Source organism: Schistocerca serialis, chromosome 4, assembly GCF_023864345.2.
Source record: "Schistocerca serialis cubense isolate TAMUIC-IGC-003099 chromosome 4, iqSchSeri2.2, whole genome shotgun sequence".
NCBI classification, from domain to species: Eukaryota; Metazoa; Arthropoda; class Insecta; order Orthoptera; family Acrididae; genus Schistocerca; species Schistocerca serialis.
This window is the reverse complement of record NC_064641.1, coordinates 236,225,395-236,248,438: the sequence shown is the minus strand read 5'-3', so window position 1 is coordinate 236,248,438 and position 23,044 is coordinate 236,225,395. Positions and strand designations below refer to the sequence as shown.

Below are 23,044 nucleotides of genomic sequence, written 5' to 3'. Positions count from 1 at the left end.
GTTTTTTTTCAGTTCATTCGGAGTGCAGGAACATCAGAGTGCGTTGGAAGATGGGGATTTTAAGTAATTTTTGGTATTCCCTGAGGAGGAAGTTCTGTCTCTGAGATCTGGTGGTGCAATGTTGCTTAGAGGTGGTAACCAATATAGAGTAGTAGATTTGATGCAGCCTGTTCTTGTCCTCATTGCTGCATCTAACTCTATGTCAATTTCTCTCAAATTTGTGCTATTAAACCACACTGGGGCACAGTATTTGGCAGCAGAATAGACCAGCCCTAAGACAGCCCATCGCAGTGTCGTCATAGCTCTTGCGCCCCATGATGTACCATTCAGCTTCTGTATGATGTTATTGCATGATCTCAGCTTTGCTGTGGTGTTTCCTATGTGCTTCCTGTAGGAGAGGGTTCTATAAAGAGTCACTCCTAGATATTTTGGAAAGTCTCGGTGGTGAAGGACCTAACCGTTAAAGGTGACATTCAACTTCGCGCATTGGCCAGTCTGTTGTTAAGGTGAAAGCAGCTGACTTCAGTCTTCGTTGGATTTGGTGTCAGTCTCCACTTTTTGAAGTATTCATCTATTGTGCATAGATTTGCAGATAGGATCTCACCAGCTTCAAAAGTTCTCTGTTGGGTGGCCAAGGCCAGATCATCTGCATAGATGAACTTCCTTGACTCTGTTTCAGGGTGGTCAGATGTATACAAGTTGAACAGGATTGGTGCCAAAACTAAGCCCTGAGGGACACCATTATCAAGTTTCTTCTGTCTGCTTAATTGGCTACCAAGGACTACTTGGTAGTATCTCTCAGATAACATGTTTATGAGCCTGATTGTGGTTTGCCAGTGTATAACACTGGCGAGTTTGTACAAGAGTCCTTGTCTCCATACTGTATCATAGGCAGCTGTAGGACCACTAAAAGCCACTGATGTTTTAAGATGAAGTTGTAATCCAGCTTCTGCGTGTGTAGTTAAGCTGAGCACTTAGTCTGCACAGCTTCTGTTATGTCTGAATCCTGTCTGTTTGATGGGAATAACTTCATGGATCCTTGGACCGATTTGACTGAGGATGACTCTTTCCAAAAGCTTGTAGGAGCAGCTCAGGAGGGTGATTGGGTGACAGTTAGCAGCTTTGTTCTCTGGTTTACCTAGCTTCAGTACAGCTATGATTTTTGTTCTTTTGAAGGCTTTTGGAATGCTCCTTGATAGCATAATATTGGTGAAGAAACTTGCAAACCAGCTAAGAGTCCGGTTTCCACAGTTGATGATGAACTTTGGGTGTATCCCATCAAATCCTGGAGCTTTGCCGTTTTTCATTTATTTTATTGCTGCAGTGATCTCTTATTGCTGCAGTGATCTCATCTACAATGAAGTCTCTGGAGTACGCTGATTTGTTGGGTGCCTTCTGCTTCAGGTTTCTGAGTTTTTTCTTAACCATTCTTGTGTGTGGATTATGTGGGGGTGCTTTGGAGAGAGAACTTATTCTATTCGCAATCTGGTCTGGTGTTACTTCAGGATCTTTTCAGGTGAATGGTCGACTTCCTCCCAGTTTTCTAAAGACGCTCCATGCCTCTCTGCTTGACCTCTTAAAATCCAGACTTTTGGTTTTTGGTCCCAGCATTCTTTATGAGCTTTATCGAGGTGTTTTGGGAAGATCATAGACTTCTCATTACACAAGAAGAAGCTGAGCCTCCTCATCCATATAGTCCTATGCAAAATTTGTAACTCAGAAGTTTGTCTGGATGATGCAATTACAGTAAAGCAAATATTCAGCTAAAGACTGTGCCATTTACTTAGGCGCATCCACTAAGACTCCATTTCTCAAGAGAGCCAACAAGACTTCATTTCTCAAGAGCCATAAGAGAGGCACACTGTCCTTGCCTGAAATCCGCCTTGTTGAGCCCCAAACTCATGCAGTGGAAGTGGACTGATTAATGGAAGTCACAAATTCCTTCCAGGAGTTCCTCTTCTGTTCTTTTATTACTTGCCTCAAATGTGCTCATGTAGACCTGAAGAAATGAAGATTTTCTGCAGTTGGGTGGTGTTTGAATTGCCACAAACCTATGTGACTGGCTCTGATTGCCAAATGACATTCTTCATTCCACCAAGGAACAAGCCATCATCTGAGGTGGTTGCTAGACTGAGGAATGGAATCGGCGGCATCTAGTTAGATCACGAAGGTGACATGGTCCACCATCTCCTAAGCACAAACCTACTGTTTGAAGGCAGCCTGCTGACTGTATTACAACCAACTTGCCCTTTGAAGTATCCATCATTGTGGTCTCTAACTGACCACCATCTGAATCAGCAGATGGATCCACACCAGAAAGTGGTCACTGGAATGCAAATCTGTGACCACTTTCCATTGAACTGAGTCTAGAATGGCTGGTGAGAAAAATGGTAAAGGGATGAAGATGAAAAATTATCATTTGACTAGAGTTAAACATGGAGTTCTCTCTAAATGGATACTCAATAATTCGACCCCTGGAGCAGGTGGTAGCCAAGCTCCACAATACATTGTGTGCACTGAAGTCATACCTGAGGAGTAATGAGGGGAGAAGTGCCCGGAAGTGCTCTGTCAGTGAATTTGCATCCAATGGATTGTGAGGTGGAAGATAAAAGAACACACATTTTTCTTAAATTGTATGAGACCTTAACCCTCAAACAGCTTGTATGGCCATGGTATGAGGGACAGGAGAAAAGTAGCATCCATCTTTGAAAGAAACAGCCACCCCACTTTTAGTCTTGTCACTCGTAAGATTATTTTTCGTGTAGGAATAGTAGCCCTGTAACACAGGTGCGTTGGTGACTCTAAAATGAGTTTCTTGTGAGCTGAAGTAGAACAGGCTCTCCAGGGCCAAGAGCTGAAATTCTTCCAAATGCAATTAGTATCCACTGAAGTTCCACTGAAACACCAAAGCCCCTGTGGGAGCCACTGATTGACATGGACTGTTCTTGGTTCTGCCTCCTCAGCAATGGCGATTTACCCAAGAGGTCAGGTGGAGCAGTAGCTGTGCCCAGCTCTCCGATTCCTCCAAGAAGATATCAGTATCCTCAATCTTAAAATCACCTTTGGAAAGGGAGAGTGCTTGCCGATCCAACGGTCTTGCTGCCACTTTTGAATGTCTTTTTGTGTGAGAGTTTTTTCTTCCTTATGAGAGGAGTTAGTCGCATGGGTAGAGAGGACAGCTTAGTGGGTCCCTGATGGTGTGCAGAGATATGTGGCCAATGTTCCAAGTCCATTGCTGATGACTTATGAATGGTTTCAGGGTCAAGTTAAGCTTTTCCTCCCACATGGAGATTGACGTGTGCACGTACTTATGCTTGAATCTGTGGTGTTGCTTTGTGTGGAGGCATCATACTTAGCGACTGGTTTTTTAAGGGCCAATGCAAAACAAGAAACAAAAAGGTTTCAAAACTTTGATAATCATTTAGCTTCACCATAGGGTATGCAACTCTTCACTTTCAACACCTGAATTTTCCTTTCTTTGTTTTAAAACCTGTTCTTCCTCTTCCATACAGCATGATCCCTGTAGCAGTTTAAACATTTCAGACAAAGTGTACAAGGATCAGCTGATTCATGAGCTGGGCCTCGACAATTTCCACTCATAGCTCTCCCCTTACATACCACACTGGTATGACCAAATTTTTGACATTTGAAGCATTGCACTGGGTTGGGAGCAAATGGTTGAACCATAAGATGGGTATAGCTCGTACAAATATGTTCAAGTAATTCTGGAGTGCTGAAGGTTAGAATAAATGTTGTCATTTTTTACAGTATGCCAATGACTCTCCTCATATAATTCTGCACTTCCGTCACACTCACTGTTTCTTCACACAACTCCTTAGGGTCCATCTCCAGTACATCCGAGCAATGTCAATGTGCCCTTACAGAAGTTAAGAGTGTTAGGCAACTCAGCCACAATGGGTAGCCACCTACGGCCTTGCATCCCAGAAGCTTAGATACTTCATGTGACATAGCAGTTTCAACTAGAAGTGTTCCATTACGAAGTTGTTTAATGCCTTTTAAGGACCCAGAAATACCATCAGTGCCTTGTGAATATAGAAAAGGGATACATTCTCAAAGTTTCCCTTAGCTCTCTCAATTACAATTGTTGTGTTCTCCTTTTGTACACAAAGAGAACAGTCCAATGAATTAACAGATACCGTCAAGTAACACAACTCTTTATTTAACACTGAAACACACTTATCACTCACTGCTGTGAGTGATGGGAATTTGGATGGAATTATTTATAGATATTTAATTCTTGATTTCCAAACTAAACAAAAAGCAACCAAAGACACTGAGCTGTGTGATACGGCAAGTCCGTAAATCTCGCAGTCTGAATGTTCTAAGTGCAGTTACTACAAACAGTGTCTGTTAGGCAGAATTAAACTCTATATATACAAGTCTAACATGAGCTCACCAGAGTGATGATGTGATGACTCTGTGGAATTCTAAATCTACTCCAACATTAACTCAGGATCGAACTTCCATTTTCATCCCTGGTGGCCATATTTCATAATTGCTTTGCAATGTATTTATGCATATTGTTACGTGGTTTCAAATATTTTTGTGTTTTTTTAATGTACTTGTGCACATTTTTACATATATGTGTGTATTTTTGCATATCTGTGTGTGTTTCTGCCTGTCTTCATATATTTGTTACATATCTTTACATCTCTTTTCACTTATCCAGCTCCTCTCACAACCATCAACACCTATTTTGCCTGTTTCTATGTCATTCCCATTTCCTTTACACCATTCCTGCCACAATGGCCCCTATCTCCATCTTCCTGCATCAGTTCAGAGAAGTATCGCTTTCCTTGGCTAAAGCCCACTCCCACATCCTGTTTCTCAAATGCTGCCTAAACCATGGACTCCCCTCAAACAGCCTAACTGTAAAGATTCATTTCTCTGGACCCCACCCTTCCTTTCACAATGACCGACATCTTTCCTAGCCCTCACCAACCAGGTACTGCACAAAACACATCTCCATATCATCCCAGAACCACCTCTGCTCTCTCTGCAAGATATTATTACTCTGCAAACCCTACTCCATATAACAGATGTCTCAAATTGATTCCCTCACTCTCCAGCACCTGGAGGAGCATTCCAGACACCACCCCCGTAAGTTATCCAACCTACAGACACCTTACTGCCACCTTGGGGCACCATTATCCAACCCCTATCATACCCATAATGTTAAAGTGTTCTTCCTCATCCACCCCTCATAGCAGCTAAACCCTGCCTAGCTGACCTTTTTTACTTACCACATCCCCCAAAACCTCCTACCATCCCTTCACCAAATCCAGAGCCAAAACATTCCCATAACACTGTTGTTCACCTTTACCAAAACCCTCAGCTCCACAGAAGTTTCAGTCCTATCCAAAGGCCACACCTTTAGCCCTACAACCACATTTAACCATGCTAGACTTGTCAAAGACCTACTCTCCTTCTCCCAATCTCTCCAATGGAAGCACTTCTTTGCCACCAATCACTCCAACCAGAACCACCCTAATTCCAACATTGAACACTGCCTCTTCCAGTTCATACCACTATCGAACCATGATCCTGCGCCCTCCCACCCACTGGTTACCTTCCAGAAATTCCTCACCTCCAATTGAGCCTCACCATCCTTCCCCATGTCCCTTTCTCAGTACACCAACCTTTCAGCAGAAGACAGAACAGCCATACACAGCCTCAAAACAAATCCTGACCTGATCATCCTATCTGCAGATAAAGGTTCCAACATTGTTGTTGTGAATCACAGTGACTACCTGGCAGAAGGCCTCTGCCACTTATCTGACTCCTCCACCTATAAATTCTGCCAGAGTGATCCCTGGGATCCAACACAAACTCCAATTCCTGCTTAAAGCCTTGGGCCTTTCCCAGAACATCTCCCCTGAATCCATTTCCCTCCTCACCTCTATGACACCCTGCACACCCACCTATGCACTCCCCAAAATCCACAAATCAAACAATCCCGGATGCCCCAAGTGGCTGTTTATTGTGCCCCCCCCCCCCCCCCCAACTGAAAGAATTTCAGGCCTCATTGACCAACACCCTCCAACCAACTACCTTTCCCAATGTTCTTCAGACACCTAACACACTACCTCATTCCTCATACACCTTTCAACTTTAACCTAACCTACAACTACTTCTGATTTGAAGGAAGGTAAATAAAAAAAAAACCATGGCACAGCCAAGGTCACCCGCATGACACCCTCCTATGCCAACCTTTCCATGAGTCATCTAGAGAACACCTTCCTAACCTCCCAAAACACTAAACTCCTAGTCTGGTTCAAGTTTACTGATAATATCTATGTGATCTGGACTCAGGGCCAAGACACCCTATCTTCGTTGCTTCACAACCTCAATACCTTCTCTCCCATCAGCTTCACCTGGTTCTCCTCAACCCAGCGTGCCACCTTCCTAGATGTTGACCGCCACCTTTCTGATGGCTCCATCTGCACCTCTGTCCACATTAAACCCACCACTCACCAACAGTACCTGTATTTTGATAGCTGTCATATTTTTCACACCAATAAATCCTTCCCATACAGCCTGGGCACCTGAGGATGATGTATCTGCAATGACAAAAACTCCTGTGCTCAGTATGCTGAGGGTCTCACCAAGGCCTTCACATATATATACTACCCCAGACCTTGTCAGCAAACAACATTTCCCGTCACACCCACAATGCTCCCAGCACCCTCAAGAACCAGCCACAAAGGAATGCCCCTTCATCATTCAGTACAACCCCTGACAAGAACAACTGAACCACATCCTTCAGTAGGTCTTTGACTGCCTATCATCATGCCCCGAAATGGAACATCCTACCCAAGATACTTCCCACCACTCCTAAAGTTGTGTTACATCACCCATCCAACTTTCACAGCAACATCCTAGTCCATCCCTGTACCATTCCCTATCCCAATCCCTTGCCACAAGGATCATATCCTTGTGGAAGACCCAGGTGATAAACCTGCTCAATCCACCCACCCAGCACTTTCTATTTCAGTCCTGTCACATGTTTATCCTACCCCAACAGGGGCTGGGCCACCTGTGAAAGAAGCCCTGTCATTTACCAACTCTGCTGCAATCACTGCACAGCTTTTTATATTGGTATGACTACCAACAATCTGTCCATCAGGAGAGCAAAGTAGACCACCCTGTGGCACAACATGCAGCTGAACATCACACACTTCATTTCAATGGCTGCTTCACTACCCGAGCCATCTGGATCCCTTCCCTGCACCACCAGCTTTTTTAAACTGCACAGATGGATGTTAATCCTTTCAGCACATTCTCTGCTCCCCTAATTATCCCGGCCTCAACCTATGGTAACATACTGTCCTCACACCCTCCACCCAACAGTTTCCACCCCCTCTGGCCTATCCATCATCTCCCCATTATCATCTCCCACCCTGTTTATTTGCAGCCCTCTGCCAATGCATCCACCTGTCTTTTCCTGCTGACCTTCTTTTTTGCTCATTTTTTCCCCACCTCCTTGGCCCACAACCTCCTGACACTGCACCTGTTGGCAGCCTAGTCCCTGCGCACCCCACCAGACAGCATTTGTCTCCCTCCCCACCTGTACACTACCATCCCTTCCCCATTCCCTCCAGATTGCTGCTTTCATCCCACGTGATAGATGCAGAGTGTGTGTGTGTGTGTGTGTGTGTGTGTGTGTGTGTGTGTGTGCGCGCGCGTCTGTGTTTTACTGATGAAGGTTGTGGCTGAAATCTTTATGCAAGTGTCTTTTAAATGTGCCTGTCTGCATCTTGACATGTCTTCTTTATGGTAAGTAGCACTATGTCTTTTCCTACATTGTTAATAATTAAAAATGGTCATTTTCATATGTGAACATGAAAAAATATTTTAGTGTTGTGGCTTTTATCTAAATGTGTTTTTATTGGTGTACTCCATGAATTCACCACCACTCATACTCACATGGTGTACAGTTAGCAGCTGTATTTATGCCTGTCTACATATTTGGATTTGGAATTTCTGCCTGGATATGAAATTGCAACAAATAAAAAAATACAGTTTTCGACAACCATAAGCAGTAGTGCCCATGTTTAATTGATAACTATTGTTTTGTTACAATATATGTGCATATTATCAATTCAGGCAGTCAGTGAACAGTATTGCTTATTAAACAAGCCAATAGCAGAGGTGTGTTGTCATACATTCTCAGACTAAGGAGAGACAGGTGTTGTCATTATTTTCTCAGACATAGCAGTAGATGCAGGCAACACAATCAGAGGGATGTGCACAGCATACAAGAGTGAAAAACTAAACAGTCAAGACCAAGAACATAGTCGGATTGGAACAGCAAAATTGACAACTCCAAAAGTATCTCAGAGAGAGAGAGAGAGAGAGAGAGAGAGAGAGAGAGAGAGATGGGAGTTTTGCACCCATTACCTGCAGAAGAAATGTGATAACACCACCAACTCAGGCCACGGTTTTAGAGGTTTCCTCTGACTATAAGGTGAGTACTACCCTCTCCCCCTCAATAAACCTCTAATAAGTACCTAATTAGGAAAACTAACCTACCCAAATTAGTCCACCAACAAAGCGGGACAAAAATTAAAAAAAAAAATGCCACACAGAACTTTTCATATCGCACTAATTTCTGTTGCTGTTGATAGTTTCCTATTTTCATCTGCCCAGAAATTCTTATCTTTTCTTTTCATTTTGCTGCCTCCTCCTAGATCTAGAGCATGTCTTAATACTTTCATTTTCAGAGTTACTAGATTCTCTACCACATTCTTAGTGCTGACATTCAGCACACTGATTCTCAGAATGTTAACATTTAATTGGTTTTTCAAACTTTTTTCTCATGATCACCTCTCCTTTTTTGGCAAACCTATCCAGGATATTTGAATAAGACACATCCATTGTGACACTTTTTCAGTTACAGGTCACATTTGGTGAGGATTGTAACGTAACAAGTTGAAACTCAAATACTGGAGTGTATGATACTCATTACTTATGATCATGATGCAAAACTATTGATGTATTATGTGATACACAGTCTATGATGTATTACTCAATACAATGCACCTTTTATTATGTTGTCTTATATTTATGGTTGTGTATACTCCTTTTGCAGTTATTCTTTATGTAACACTGTTTCAAATAACTAAATTGCCTGTAAATGACAAATTACTGTGCTATTTCATTTGCAAGAGCGCAATACTTTGAAATTTCATGTAGCCCTATCCTATTTTGGGTAAAATGATAATGTCTAATCCAGAATGCTTATGGTTGACTCACGTATTACAGCTTCGTAAAATTAACAAATAGAAAGTTCTAAGAAAAATCTTAGTAATTTCTATTCTGATTATTGAAATTTCATAAAATATTTAGATGCAGCACATAATGTGTGTATAGCATTGTGCTTATGTAAATGGTAATAAGTCGCATAAGAGTGTGCTAGAAAGGATGCAAATCATGTTTACTTTATACATGTGCTGTAATGGTCATGAGTGTTAGTTGCCTTTGAGACTGGACTTGGTGAGTTGATGTCAATTAAGAGTGTGCTCAAGGCAACAAAGATACCATTATCAATACCTCACTGAGTTTGAATGAGGTTGCGTAATAAGGCTACAAGAAGCTGGACGTTCTCTCTGTGACTGAATGTTCTTACCGCAATACTGCAGAGACTTAATGGGAATGTAGCCACCATACATGACTGCTGGCAGTGGTGGTCAAGAGATTGTGAGGTCACGTGGCACTACCAAGAGGGAAGACTATGGTATTCAATGTATGCCTCTGGTGCATTGTACTGCATCTATAGCAGCAATGTGAGTAGCATTTGGCAACGCAGTATCATAATGAACTGTTACAAATCGATTACTTCAAGGACAGCTCTGAGCCCAACATCTTGTAACATGCAATCCACTGACCCCAAACCAACTGCCAATTTGTGACTTCAGTGCTGTCATGCAAAAGCTCATTCAAGGGTAGGGTGGAAGTCTGTTGTGTTTTCTGATGAAAGCTGGGTCCACCTCAGTGCCAGAGATGGTTGTGTGTTGATTACGAGGAGGCCAGTTGAGGGCCTGCAACCAACCAGTCAGTGTGCTAGACACACTGGACCTGCACCTGGAGTTATGGTCTGGGCTGCTATTTCATACGGCAGCATGAGCACTCTCGTGGTTATCCCACGCACAGTGACTGCAAATTTGTATGTCAATCTGGTGATTCAACCTGCTGAGCTGCCATTTATGAACAGCATTCCAGGGGGCGTTTTCTAACGGGATAATGCTCACTCACATACTACTGTTGTAACATGCTGTACAGAGTGTTGACACATTGCCTTGGCCTGCTCCTCACCAGATCCGACTCCATTCGAGCACATATGGAATATCATCAAACAACAATTCCAGCGTCACCCACAAACAGCGTTAACCCTCCCAGTATTGACCGACCAACTGCAACAGGCATGGAAATCCATCCCATAAACTGACATCTGGCACCTGTACAAAACAGCACATACATGCTTGCATTCAACATTCTGGCAGTTACACAGGTTATTAATACAGGGTGTGAAAGTCAAACCTGAATTTTTAAATGAGTGTAAAATAAACACAGATGCAGATACCATACAATCTTATTCTACATTAAAAAGTACTTAAGAAACATCAACACTTTTTTTTCATTGTTTGAAAATAACATCAGCAAAATAGTGTCCTTCTCAATTACGGCATTCTCGCAGGCGATTTACGAAGCTGTCCATCACATGACAGAGCATACCTCTTGATTTCCAGCCGGATTCTTGCTTTGAGATCACCAACATTATGAAGTCTTTCTTCATACTTTTCTCTTAAGGTAACCCCATAATAAAAATTCACAAGCTGTAAGGTCAGGTGAACGGGAGGGGTGGGGGCAAGCAGTCGCTCCACGAAGTCGTCATTATTCGAAGCATTAACCACTTGGATTTTGTGTGGGTGGTGATGTAAGTCCGACCTCGAAATCCTTCTGACAGTCCTGTCAGAAATTCCACGCTTAACACTCTGTCTATGTGCTAATCTCCAGGGGCTTCTACCCACAGCAATTCTTATACATTCCACATTCTCAGGAGTACGCATTGTCTTCACTCTGCAATCTCTTTTCCTCGTTATTTCACCAACGTTTTGAAAGTTTTCGACCCAAGTTTTTATTGAGTTAACCGAAGGCACCAAACTATTACAATTAATTTGAAAACACGCCTGGAAATGATGCTGAGTGACTAGAAAACTACCACTTTTGTAGAACACTTTGCAAACGACTGTTGTTGCTTAGTCCACTACTCCATGGCTACTGAAATGCTTTGTGTTGTGGAACGCAGTGGTGACCTTCGTTACTCTTCCCCAACTACTTCCAATGCTTACGCGCACTAATAATAAATGCAGGTCTGACTGCCGCACCCTGTATATCAGCATTTCATATTTGCAATGACATATGTCATGCTTACATTAACCTGTAATCTTGCAATGTTAATCACTTACATATGTTACCTAGACATATGTATTCCTGAAATTTCATTACTCTACATTAATTATTTTTTAGTGCTGTGATTTTTTTCTGCCAGTGTATTTAATAAATCATATGAAGCACTGGAAATGTTCAAGAGCTGATCTATGACTTTCATTTGCATCACATAAAAGTCCACGGAAATATCCTTTCAGCCCAGACAGAGCCCATTTATCAAGAGAAACTAGTACGTAGCAAGTGCTCACTAACAACTGACTCTCTGCAACAGTCATAAAAATCAGTGGCACAGACCACCCCATGAACCTGAGCTTCTTTTATTGTCATCATCTGGTCAGTTAAGATAAAATGTTCATTTGCTATGATACATAAAATTTCACCATTCTACTGCATGGCAGTCCCTGGCGCCTGTAGTTTAGGATGGGGCTAGTCATCTTAAACAGTCCCCAACATAGAAAAAACACACCTAATGTAAACTGATCGAAAAGAAAGAACTCATGATATTAAATTAAACACAGTGTGTTTTGCATTCTCCCTTGAATATCTCAAGGTATCCCATAAACTACAAGAACACCCACAATATCTACAAGTGGAATTCAGTAGCTTGGACCTCAATTTCCAGTTTTGGAGCTCACTACCCTATTTTGTCATTGACTTGTTATCAAAACCTCGACTTTGACAGTGAAATTCAGCATTGCAACAAAAACTGTAGAAAAGTTTGAAAAATCCATCAATTTTTTTCTTCATGTTCAGTAAGGAAATTCTACTTTTACATCAGAGAACACAAAGTCATCATTCTTATCTAGCAAATATTAAATAAAAAACTAATCCATATGTATGAACAATTACAAAAATAATTAGCAATTTATGTGAAACACGAGTTTTCACACTAACCTGGTCTTCCTCATTTTTTGCATCATCATGCATGCTTTTTCCCAAGAAAAGTCTGGATTCTGCGGACAGTCGAGCTGAATACTTAGTGCTCTATCTATTAAGATTAGACCTTGTTCATACCTTTCAACTGCCTGCAACAATTAGAGAGGAAAAATTCATATAACCTCTTCCACAACAAATTCTGCTGACTATTGGATAGAAAAATTTAGAAAATGATGATGGTGTGTGTGTGTGTGTGTGTGTGTGTGTGTGTGTGTGTGTGTGTGTGTGTGTGTGTGTGTGTGAGGGGGGGGGGGGGGGGGGGGAGAGGGGGTGGTCGCGTGCGCGCACACCAGCAAACAAATAAACAAGCACCCTCCCTCTCTTCCCCCATCCCCTGCTCTCTCTCTCTCTCTCTCTCTCCCCCCCCCCCCCCCTTCTCGCCTCCTCCTCCCACTACAGCACACATTCTTCACTATGAGACCAGAGACACAGTTTCTGCATAATACTCGTATCATACTCCACACAGGCTCTACCATATTGTTATGTGAAAGTAGCATCTCTAATGGAAAAGGCTCAGCTTTTCGTCAGACTGTAATTTATCTTTGTTAAAGTGTATCTTTTATTAAGTGAGATTAGTTTTTCTCCCACATTATTTTTTGCAGCATGACATTTGTTGGCTGCATCAAACACAGGTAGTTGATTATCATAAGCAATGTATGGTGTGATAGACCAAGGGGGAAAAAATGTGTAAATAAACAACAATTGTTCTGATACAGTGAATGTGTGCCAAACACATTGTTATATAAAACAAATGACAATACCTTCTCTGACTGAACTTACACAAATGATTACACTGAAGGTAAGTGACAGTACTTAGCTAGGTATGCAGGACACTAAAATTAGTTTGATTCTATGCACAGTTTGAGACAGTAGAGATGATAATGTTTGTTATAATTCAACAATAATATTGATAATGTTCATCAATCTTCAGTCCTTTTTTTAAAATGCTTTTGTGGTTGATTCAATGAGTTGCAAGCCAGAGAGGGAGCAGCCAGAGCTAAACCTGTGGGACATTATTTCAGTTAGCAAACATTCACAGCAACATCAGTCCAGCAAAGTACTGTTTGTTGCAACAGTACAAATAATGACACAAAGGACACATTTCAATTGGCATCCCTTGGCTGGCAAATGTGCTGCTTAGAATTTATAGTCTCTGGAATAGAAGCAACAAGAAATTGAACAAGCATCGAAAGACTGTAGCAGTGAATGTGAATGGTCAGCTTTGGTTTATTAGCACAATTTTAGAAAAGTGTGGTTTAATTGTAAATGAGGTCGCATACAGAAAACTAGTGCAACCGATTCTTGAGTACTGCTCAAGTGTTTGGGATACCCACCACATCAGATTACAAAAAGATACTGAAGCAATTCAGAAGCAGGCTGCTAGATTTGTTACCAGTAGGTTTAACCAACATGCAAGTATTACAGAGATTCTTCAAGAACTCAAGTGGGAATCCCTGGGGGGAGGATGAAGATCTTTTTCAGAAACAAAATTTAGAGAACCGGCAGTTGAAGCTGATGCAGAACAATTCTACTGCTGCCAATTTACATTTCCTGTAAGGGCCACGAGGATAAGACAAAAGAAATTACGGCTTGTATGGAAGCATATAGATAGTCATTTTTCCCTCACTTTATTTGCGAGTGAAACAGAAAAAGAAACAACCAGTGGTATACAACATTCCCTCCACCACACAGCATACAGTGCCATGAGTAGTAGGTATGAGGTCTGTTCAAAAAATTCCGGAACATTCATAATTTCGTGCCAATGGTATGTTGGAGCGAAATGCGATTGGCATCCCTACACACATCTGTGTTTAATGTGTAGCTGCCGGAAGTTTCATAGTTGCATGTCTGTTAGTTACTGTTCAGTGCTGTATTGAGTAGAATATTGTGTCACACAGTTTGTGTTTTCAAGATGACACAGCTACAGAAACAATGCTTATGCATTAAATTTTGTGTGTATCTCAAGAAAACCTTTACAGAGACAAACCAAATGAAGTAGGAAGCCTACAGTGATGAGTGCTTAAGTTGTATTCAGTGTTACAAATGATTCACATGGTTTAAAAATAGCCCAAGAGAATTTAAGGATGACCCTCATTCAGGATGCCCTTCGACATCTATCGAAGCAGCTCATGTCAGAAACGTCAAAGAAATGGTGCGTGCCAATCGAAGACAGCCTGCCCAAGAGATTGTAACATTTCAGTCAGATCATGCCACGAAATCCTGATGCATCTTGGAATGCACCGTGTTGCTGCCACGTTCACCCACGGCTCATAAGTCAAGACCAGGAAAACCTTCACCTAACAGCCTCTGAAGAGCTTTCAGATTGTGCACATGAGAACGAAATGCTCCTTAAGATAATCGTAACTGGTGATGAGATGTGGGTCTATGGTTATGATGTTGAGCCCAAGGTTCAATCTTCACAAAGTGTCGGGAACGGTTCTCCTGACCAAAGAAAGCTTATCAGGTCAGGTCAGATCAAATGTCAAAGTCATGACGATAGTTTTCCTTGACTTTGAAGGATTAGTTCATCATGAATTCATGCCACAGGGACAAACTGTTAATTGATAGTACTATCATGACTTGCAACACCTGCGAGAAAATGTCCGAAGGAAATGACCTGAAACTGATGAGACAATTCATGGCCCCTGCATCATGATAACACAACCACACATTCATCCCTTTTGGTGTATGACTATTGCACAAAAAACGAAATCACTGTGCTGCCTCCTCCTTCGTACTCTTCAGACCTGGCCTCTGCGGATTTTTTCTGATTTCCAAGACTGAAAACCCCACTGAAATGATGAATATTTGTAATGACAGACAAGATAAACGAAAATTCACTGATGGAGCTTCACACAATCCAGCAAGAGGCGTCTGAAGACTGCTTCCGAAAAGGGAAATGGCATTGGAAATGGTATAGCAATTGAGGAGGAGAGTATTTCAAAGGAGACCATGCACAATAAGTAAGAGGTAACTGTAGAAAAATTTTGTGAACAAAGTTCCAGAATTTTTTGAACAGACATTGCATGCATATGACTTTGAGGTAGAAATGTTATGCAACGTCAGAATTGTAATATTGTGGACTGATTACTGTATTATGAGTTACAAGAAATCCACAGCAATACACCTCTGAAATTTGATTAGAAGGCAACTGTGTAGGAAAAATGCTGATGATTCCATTGACATATAGGGCAGAAAATATTTCTCACTGAAACTGTTAACCTCGAAAATAAAGAGTGCAAATACTTGTAAATAATCACTGAAGTACAAGAAGTAGTGCACATGACCAATTTCATATTTATCCATAATGGCATTGAAGAAAGAAAAGTGGAAGCAGTCTCCTAGCAAAAGTAAAGTGACTGAAGACAAAACACAGTAGAGCAGTCACAGTAAGGACTTTTACAAAAGACAGGGGGCAACAAGTTGTGCATTAAAAGTGAGGTCACATGACCATATAAAGCAGCAGCTGTAGTATAGAGAGTACAACAGATGCAAGTATCAGGGTGTAGAAAGCTTATTGAAAACAGATAGTGGAGGTACATAAAATGTTAGTGATTGCATGGTTCAAATAAAAATGTTATCATTACAATCTATAAATAATGCTAGTGAATAAAGTTTTATTTCATGTATAAAGGTAAATTAGATAATATGTTTTCTTTGCAATAAGCTAAGTAGGGAGAAGAAAATTTAATAGTCATGGGTGACTGGAATTCGAGAGTAGGAAAATGGAGAGAAGGAAATATACTAGGTGAATATGGATTGGGGGAAAGAAATGAAAGAGGAAGCCGTCTAATAGAATTTTGCACAGAGCATAACTTAATCATAGCTAACACTTGGTTCAAGAATCATAAAAGAAGGTTGTATACATGGAAGAATCCTGGAAAAACTAGAAGGTATCAGATAGATTATATAATGGTAAGACAGAGATTTAGGAACCAGGTATTAAATTGTAAGACATTTCCAGGGGCAGATGTGGACTCTGACCACAATCTATTGGTTATGAGCTGTAGATTAAAACTGAAGAAACTGCAAAAAGGTGGGAATTTAAGGAGATGGGATCTGGACAAACTGATTAAACCAGAGGTTGTACAGAGTTTCAGGAAGAGCATAAGGGAACAATTGTCACAAATAGGGGAAAGAAATACAGTAGAAGAAGAATAGGTAGCTCTGAGGGATGAAGTAGTGAAGGCAGCAGAGGATCAAGTAGGTAAAAAGACGAGGGCTAGGAGAAATCCTTGGGTAACAGAAGAAATAATGAATTTAATTGATGAAAGGAGAAAATATAAAAATGCAGTGAATGAAGCAGGCAAAAAGGAATACAAACGTCTCAAAAATGATATCGACAGGAAGTGCAAAATGGCTAAGCAGGGATGGCTGGAGGACAAATGTAAAGATGTAGAGGCTTATCTCACTAGGGGTCAGATAGATACTGCCTACAGGAAAATTAAAGAGACCTTTGGAGAAAAGGGAACCACTTGTATGAATATCAAGAGCTCAGATGGAAACCCAGTTCTAAGCAAAGAAGGGAAAGCAGAAAGGTGGAAGGAGTATATAGAGGGTTTATACAAGGGTGATGTACTTGAGGACAATATTCTGGAAATGGAAGAGAATGTATATGAAGATGAAATGGGAGATACAATACTGCATGAAGAGTTTGACAGAGCACTGAAAGACCTGAGTCGAAACAAGGCCCCGGGAGTAGACAACATTCCATTAGAACTACTGACGGCCTCTGGAGAGCCAGTCCTGACAAAACTCTACCATCTGGTGAGCAAGATGTATGAGACAGGCGAAATACCCTCAGACTTCAAGAAGAATATAATAATTCCAATCCCAAAGAAAGCAGGTGTTGACAGATGTGAAAATTACCAAACAATCAGTTTAATAAGCCACAGCTGCACTAACGCGAATTCTTTACAGATAAATGGAAAAACTAGTAGAAGCCAACCTTGGGGAAGATCAGTCTGGATTCCGTAGAAATATTGGAACACGTGAGGCAATACTGACTTTATGACTTATCTTAGAAGAACGATTAAGGAAAGGAAAACCTACATTTCTAGCATTTGTAGACTTAGAGAAAGCTTTTGACAATGTTGACTGGAATACTCTCTTTCAAATTCTGAAGGTGGCAGGGGTAAAATACAGGGAGCGAAAGGCTATTTACAATTTGTACAGAAACCAGATGGCAGTTATAAGAGTCGAGGGGCATGAAAGGGAAGCAGTGGCTGGGAAGGGAGTGAGATGGGGTTGTAGCCTCTCCCCGATGTTATTCAATCTGTATATTGAGCAAGCAGCAAAGGAAACAAAAGAAAAATTCGGAGTAGGTACTAAAATCCATGGAGAAGAAATAAAAATGTTGAAGTTCGCTGATGACATTGTAATTCTGTCAAAGACAGCAAAGGACTTGGAAGAGTAGTTGAATGGAATGGACAGTGTCTTGAAAGGAGGATATAAGATGAACATCAACAAAAGCAAAACGAGGATAATGGAATGTAGTCGAATTAAGTCGGGTGATGCTGAGGGAATTAGATTAGGAAATGAGACACTTAAAGTAGTAAAGGAGTTTTGCTATTTGGGGAGCAAAAAAACTTATGATGGTCGAAGTAGAGAGGATATAAAATGTAGACTGGCAATGACAAGGAAAGCGTTTCTCAAGAAGAGAAATTTGTTAACATCGAGTATAGATTTAAGTGTCAGGAAGTTGTTTCTGGAAGTATTTGTATGGAGTGTAGCCATGTATGGAAGTGAAACATGGACGATAACTAGTTTGGACAAGAAGAGCATAGAAGCTTTCGAAATGTGGTGCTACAGAAGAATGGTGAAAATTAGATGGGTAGATCACGTAACTAATGAGGAGGTATTGAATAGAATTGGGGAGGAGTTTGTGGCACAACTTGACAAGAAGGGACCGGTTAGTAGGACATGTTCTGAGGCATCAAGGGATCACAAATTTAGCATTGGAGGGCACCGTGGAGGGTAAAAATCATAGAGGGAGACCAAGAGATGAATACACTAAGCAGATTCAGAAGGACGTAGGTTGCCATAAGTACTGGGAGATGAAGAAGCTTGCACAGGGTAGAGTAGCATCAAACCAGTCTCAGGACTGAAGACCACAACAACAACAACAACAACAACAAACTAAGTAAGTACAAATGATTTGCAGAGACGGTTCAGATATATCACTACTGAAGGAAAGACCCAAAACTGCTATATACATAGAGATCAGAAGATAAAGCAGTTCCACTGAAGATCTGGCATTCAGTAAAAAAGAAAGGGTAAATACAGGGAAGGATAATTTAGTATACGTTCTCCGAAAATTACTGAAAAGGAAGAGTTCAAAATTTTATTATATGAATCTCGTGGAGGAAAGTTATTTTCAAAAGATAAAAAATGTTATCACAATCAAAGAAGATACATTACTGGTGAACAACACTCAAAAAGATATTACACAATGACACACAGGTGCATAAATAGAGTAAATGTCACCTCTGACGGTGCAGTAGCATAACTGACTGGGTGTTGTGTATTCTTCATCATCATTTCATCATCACTGACATGCTCAAGTCGCCAAAGTGGCGTCAACTAAAAAGAACTTGTAATACAGCGGCCGAACTTCCCGGATGGGGCTTCCTGGCCAACAATGCCTTACGATCATTTCATTTCAATTTCAGCACATAACCGAAAATGTTAAAGCTAAACTGTGCATAAAGGTGTTTGGAACATTAACAGAAGACTTTAGCCCTCGCAATACCAATGCAATATCCATAATGCAGATTACCAATTTGGGGGGGGGGGGGGGGGGGGGGAGGGGGAGGGGGTGTACTTCACACTCACCCTAAAAAAATTTAATGATGTAATTGTTGTCGGATTTTACTAACAACATAAATTTTAAAGAAATATTGATGGGTAAGGAAGCTCCTGCACCTGAAAATAGTGAATATGACATTACTGCAGAATGTGACACTACTATCGCAACTTAAATTTTTGGGTTGTTTTAAGTCAAAAATTTACAACAACAATTCATTAAAAACAACATTTTTCAGTTTTAATATAAGAAAAAACAGACTAGATTACAATATTTTCAAACAGTGGGCATAAAGTACCCCTCCCCTTGGGATTGCAAGGGTTAAGACTAAACATTGAAGGGTGGGGAATACAGAAGGATGAGGTGCGCAGCAACAGGACAATGTGAGCAAAGATTTGCACCCAGCAGAAGGAAAGATGGTACATATGGCTAATTATTGTGTGTGTGAGTCTTTTGTCTTTCATTTTTCAATATGACGCAGATTTAAACATTCATTGGCTTCACCAAGTCACTCCTTGCCACCTAACCTAGACCTCGGGCTGCGTAACAGATCACTCTGTCACAATCAAGACTTCAGGGTGTTCCAATACGAAAATTTAGCAACAAATGACAGTAAAATTATATTACAGGTTGTCTTTTTCTGAGAGGTTGCAGTGTTTCACTTGTTCAGTGGCGTACATTGATATACCAAGTTCAACTGTAGTAAATCTTCAGTAAGGTTGATCCAAGTCCAATATCTGCAGTAGTTAAGAAGTTTAGGCCTTCAGTTAGACTAGTTACGCTAAAATCTCTAGGATGTTAAAAAATGTACAAAATAATGAAAGCAATAAATCATTTCACATGTGCGCACGCACGCACATACACACGGGATTCTCAGCAGTACAGTGCGTTTTGGTTGAGAGTGCGTGGAAGCAGTCCCATATGTGAGCAGCCATTACAATATCTGTTAAAACTACACAACTGTGGGTTAGCTATATTTGAGGAAGAAACAAGCATTTCATAGCAGTGAAAAAAAAAAGGAACAGAAACAAGAATGAATAGGTCAGGCAATTTAGAGTCAATTATGGCTGCAGGTACATAGGGAGTTGTTTATCCATGTGAGGGTATTAAGGATGAAAGAATTATGCAAGTACTCTTCCATTTATCTGAATCCAAACACGTTTCCTTATTTTATTATCCATAAAAACTGTCCACTTGATCAAGTGGAATACCATCAAATCAGCACACAATCACACATTATACACTTTTATAGATGCACGAGTTCAACATGTTTCCATCTGAGTGCCACTGCACAAACTTTTTTTAAATTTTTTATTTTGCATAGTTACATGAATTTATGGCACATGGAATAATGTTCCGAGTAATTCTACGCACCCATATGTAAAGCATTCATTGCAAAAAGATATTAATAACTCTACTCTTCAATTTCTATGGAAAATGCATTTAGAAGCATCACACTGGATTTAGGCATGGCGACACTGGAAAACATTGGAGGTCATTGCCAGTTCATAAGTAATGTTCCTGTGGTACACGTTACAGGCATTTCACAAAACATTCAATGTCTATGTTTAACAGACTCCCACCTCTAAATTACAATTGGAAATAAGCATGGTAACAGAACATCTGAAGCTTCATTGAAATTACCGCCATGATTTTGTCACTGCTACTGTGAGCTCTCATACCGTAATTTCCTTGTTGCTCTAATGCACAACATGGGAGAAGCATTGTCTAATTAAAATTGCTTGTTATTTGACACTTCATGCCTTAGAACTTAGGCCCACAAATCAAAGCTCTCAATGTGACATGTAAACAGTCTGCTGTTGTAAACAAACTGAAACTTCATGCCTTAGAACTTAGGCCGACAAATCACAGCTCTCAATCTGACATGTAAACATGTCTGCTGTTGTAAACAAACACCAGTTCAGTTGCAGTGTTGAAGTACACACACTACCGGTTGCCCATTTAATGCTGGCCACAGCAGACAAGTACATGTATTGTCCACACTGGCAGCTCATTCACTGTTGCCAGTGTCTGACCTGAAGTGCACCTGGAAGCCAATGGTGCACTGCTTTAGCACCACTTGGCAAACTGCACATAGGCCTAACATGTAACATAATTATTTATAACAGATAACACCAGCACACACACAGAACCACTTAGTTATTTCAGAGAAGACTACGCTGTATCATAAAGCAAGAACTTTTCTCTGACAAACTGCAAGACATAAAAATTGACATTTTGCCTGACCAGTATCACATCTAATCAACTGTACTGACATTCAATGAGAGCACTCCGAATATGGCTCATGCGGGTACCCAATGGTGTCAATGAATTATGGTCTCTGACCAAAATAATGAAGCAATGAGTATCTCATAAACATTCCATTGGCTTCTTCGCTGTAGTGTGCTGGACTGAACCTGGCAACACACAACGTCGGTTGTCAAGGACAACAAATTTGATATTAGGAGAATAACTTTAATTCATGTTATGACACGTACTTTACCCATACTGAATTAGGATGGTCCTTCTTTCATAATGTCATGGGTCAAAGCAGAATGGTGGTATCGGCATGTTCCTGATCTGCAGCAGCAAAGCCATTGCCCTAGTTTAGCGCATTATAAATTTATAATTTTTATCCAACAACGATCGGTTCTGTTTAAAAACTTACGTGTCTGTTAACATTATCATTTGAAGTGTTAACAAACTGCGAGTTTCACAATAAAGAACTTCGCTTTTCGGCATCATACTGTCAAACTCATCGTACTCTCTATACGTTGCATTATCTTCCTGTCCTATAATTACCTCTCTGTTTTTTCTTTCCTCTTCCAGTTTTATAGCAGTGTCAATCACACGATACGCTTCGTCATGGTACTGTTTTAATTCAGCAAACAGCATAGGCCAATCGGTTCTCGTATCACCATGATACACAGCCATTATGTTATCAAACTTAATAAACGAAGAATGTAAACAACACTTTCGCTAAGCCTTGACAGCAATTGTGGATGAGCCGACTGCGCCGACACACAGCGAAGTCACTGCGCTCTTGCTAATCAAAATACACAAATGTGCATGTCACATGAGCAAATATAAGTGATCTCTGACAGAATTATCGCTGATCCACTATACAACATATCGTACGTCAACAAACGTCATCTCGTGCATACCGCGCAGAATACCGAAACTGAAGTTCAAGAGAACGGCAACAGTGCTCATAGTGGCCTGGCAGGGCACTTTGAATACGGGAGAAAGTGGCACGAAAATCCATATTTTTAATTCGTAATAAGTCATTTAGATCACAACATTTTTCATTTAAATTTTTATGAGTAGGCCTCGTTGTCTAGCAGTAAAGTGCGTGTCTGCTAACTGAAGTCTTCTTGTAATCTTGCAAAGTAATAGATTCCAGAAATCGCAATCAAAAACTAAGATATATACGATGTATCATGTAATAAGATTGCTATGCATTAATGTGACAGAACGAGAGAGAGAGAGAGAGAGAGACAAAGATATTCTTTTTTACTCTGTGGCGTAGTGCGCTTAGACATTTATTCTTAGATAGTAAGCTTTTGTTCTTGTTAAACTTTAATTTCATGAGAGAGGAGACTGTTCTTTATTGTGTAGTAGAAATCGACGCCATTGCGAGATTTTGAAGGAAATTTGTATATACATCTGAATATATGCTAGAGAATCGCTCATTCATGTGCGAGAAGAATGCAGATTAAAATCGCATTCTGGAAACATCCCCCAGGCTGTGGCTAAGCTATGTCTCCACAATATCCTTTCTTTCAGGAGTGCTAGCTCTGCAAGGTTTGCAGGAGAGCTTCTGTAAAGTCG

The 23,044-nt window shown here is 40.7% G+C and overlaps 1 protein-coding gene across 2 annotated transcripts in view; it reads right to left on the bottom strand.

Moving 5' to 3' along the window:
- Window positions 1-22,297, bottom strand: part of LOC126474910 (protein spartin) — a 97,381-nt gene extending 75,084 nt beyond the window's left edge. Inside the window, exons 1-2 of one of the 2 annotated variants that reach the window (XM_050102406.1) lie at window positions 22,016-22,297; window positions 12,367-12,497 (exon numbers count right to left, since the gene is read on the bottom strand). In XM_050102406.1, the coding sequence (XP_049958363.1) occupies window positions 12,367-12,497; window positions 22,016-22,147 (263 nt within the window). In that variant the 5' untranslated portion in view covers window positions 22,148-22,297. Of the gene's footprint in view, window positions 1-12,366; window positions 12,498-21,881; window positions 21,978-22,015 lie in introns of those variants that run through there. The other variant, XM_050102407.1, reaches the window with a different exon arrangement.
- Between the last annotated feature and the right edge of the window lie 747 nt (window positions 22,298-23,044).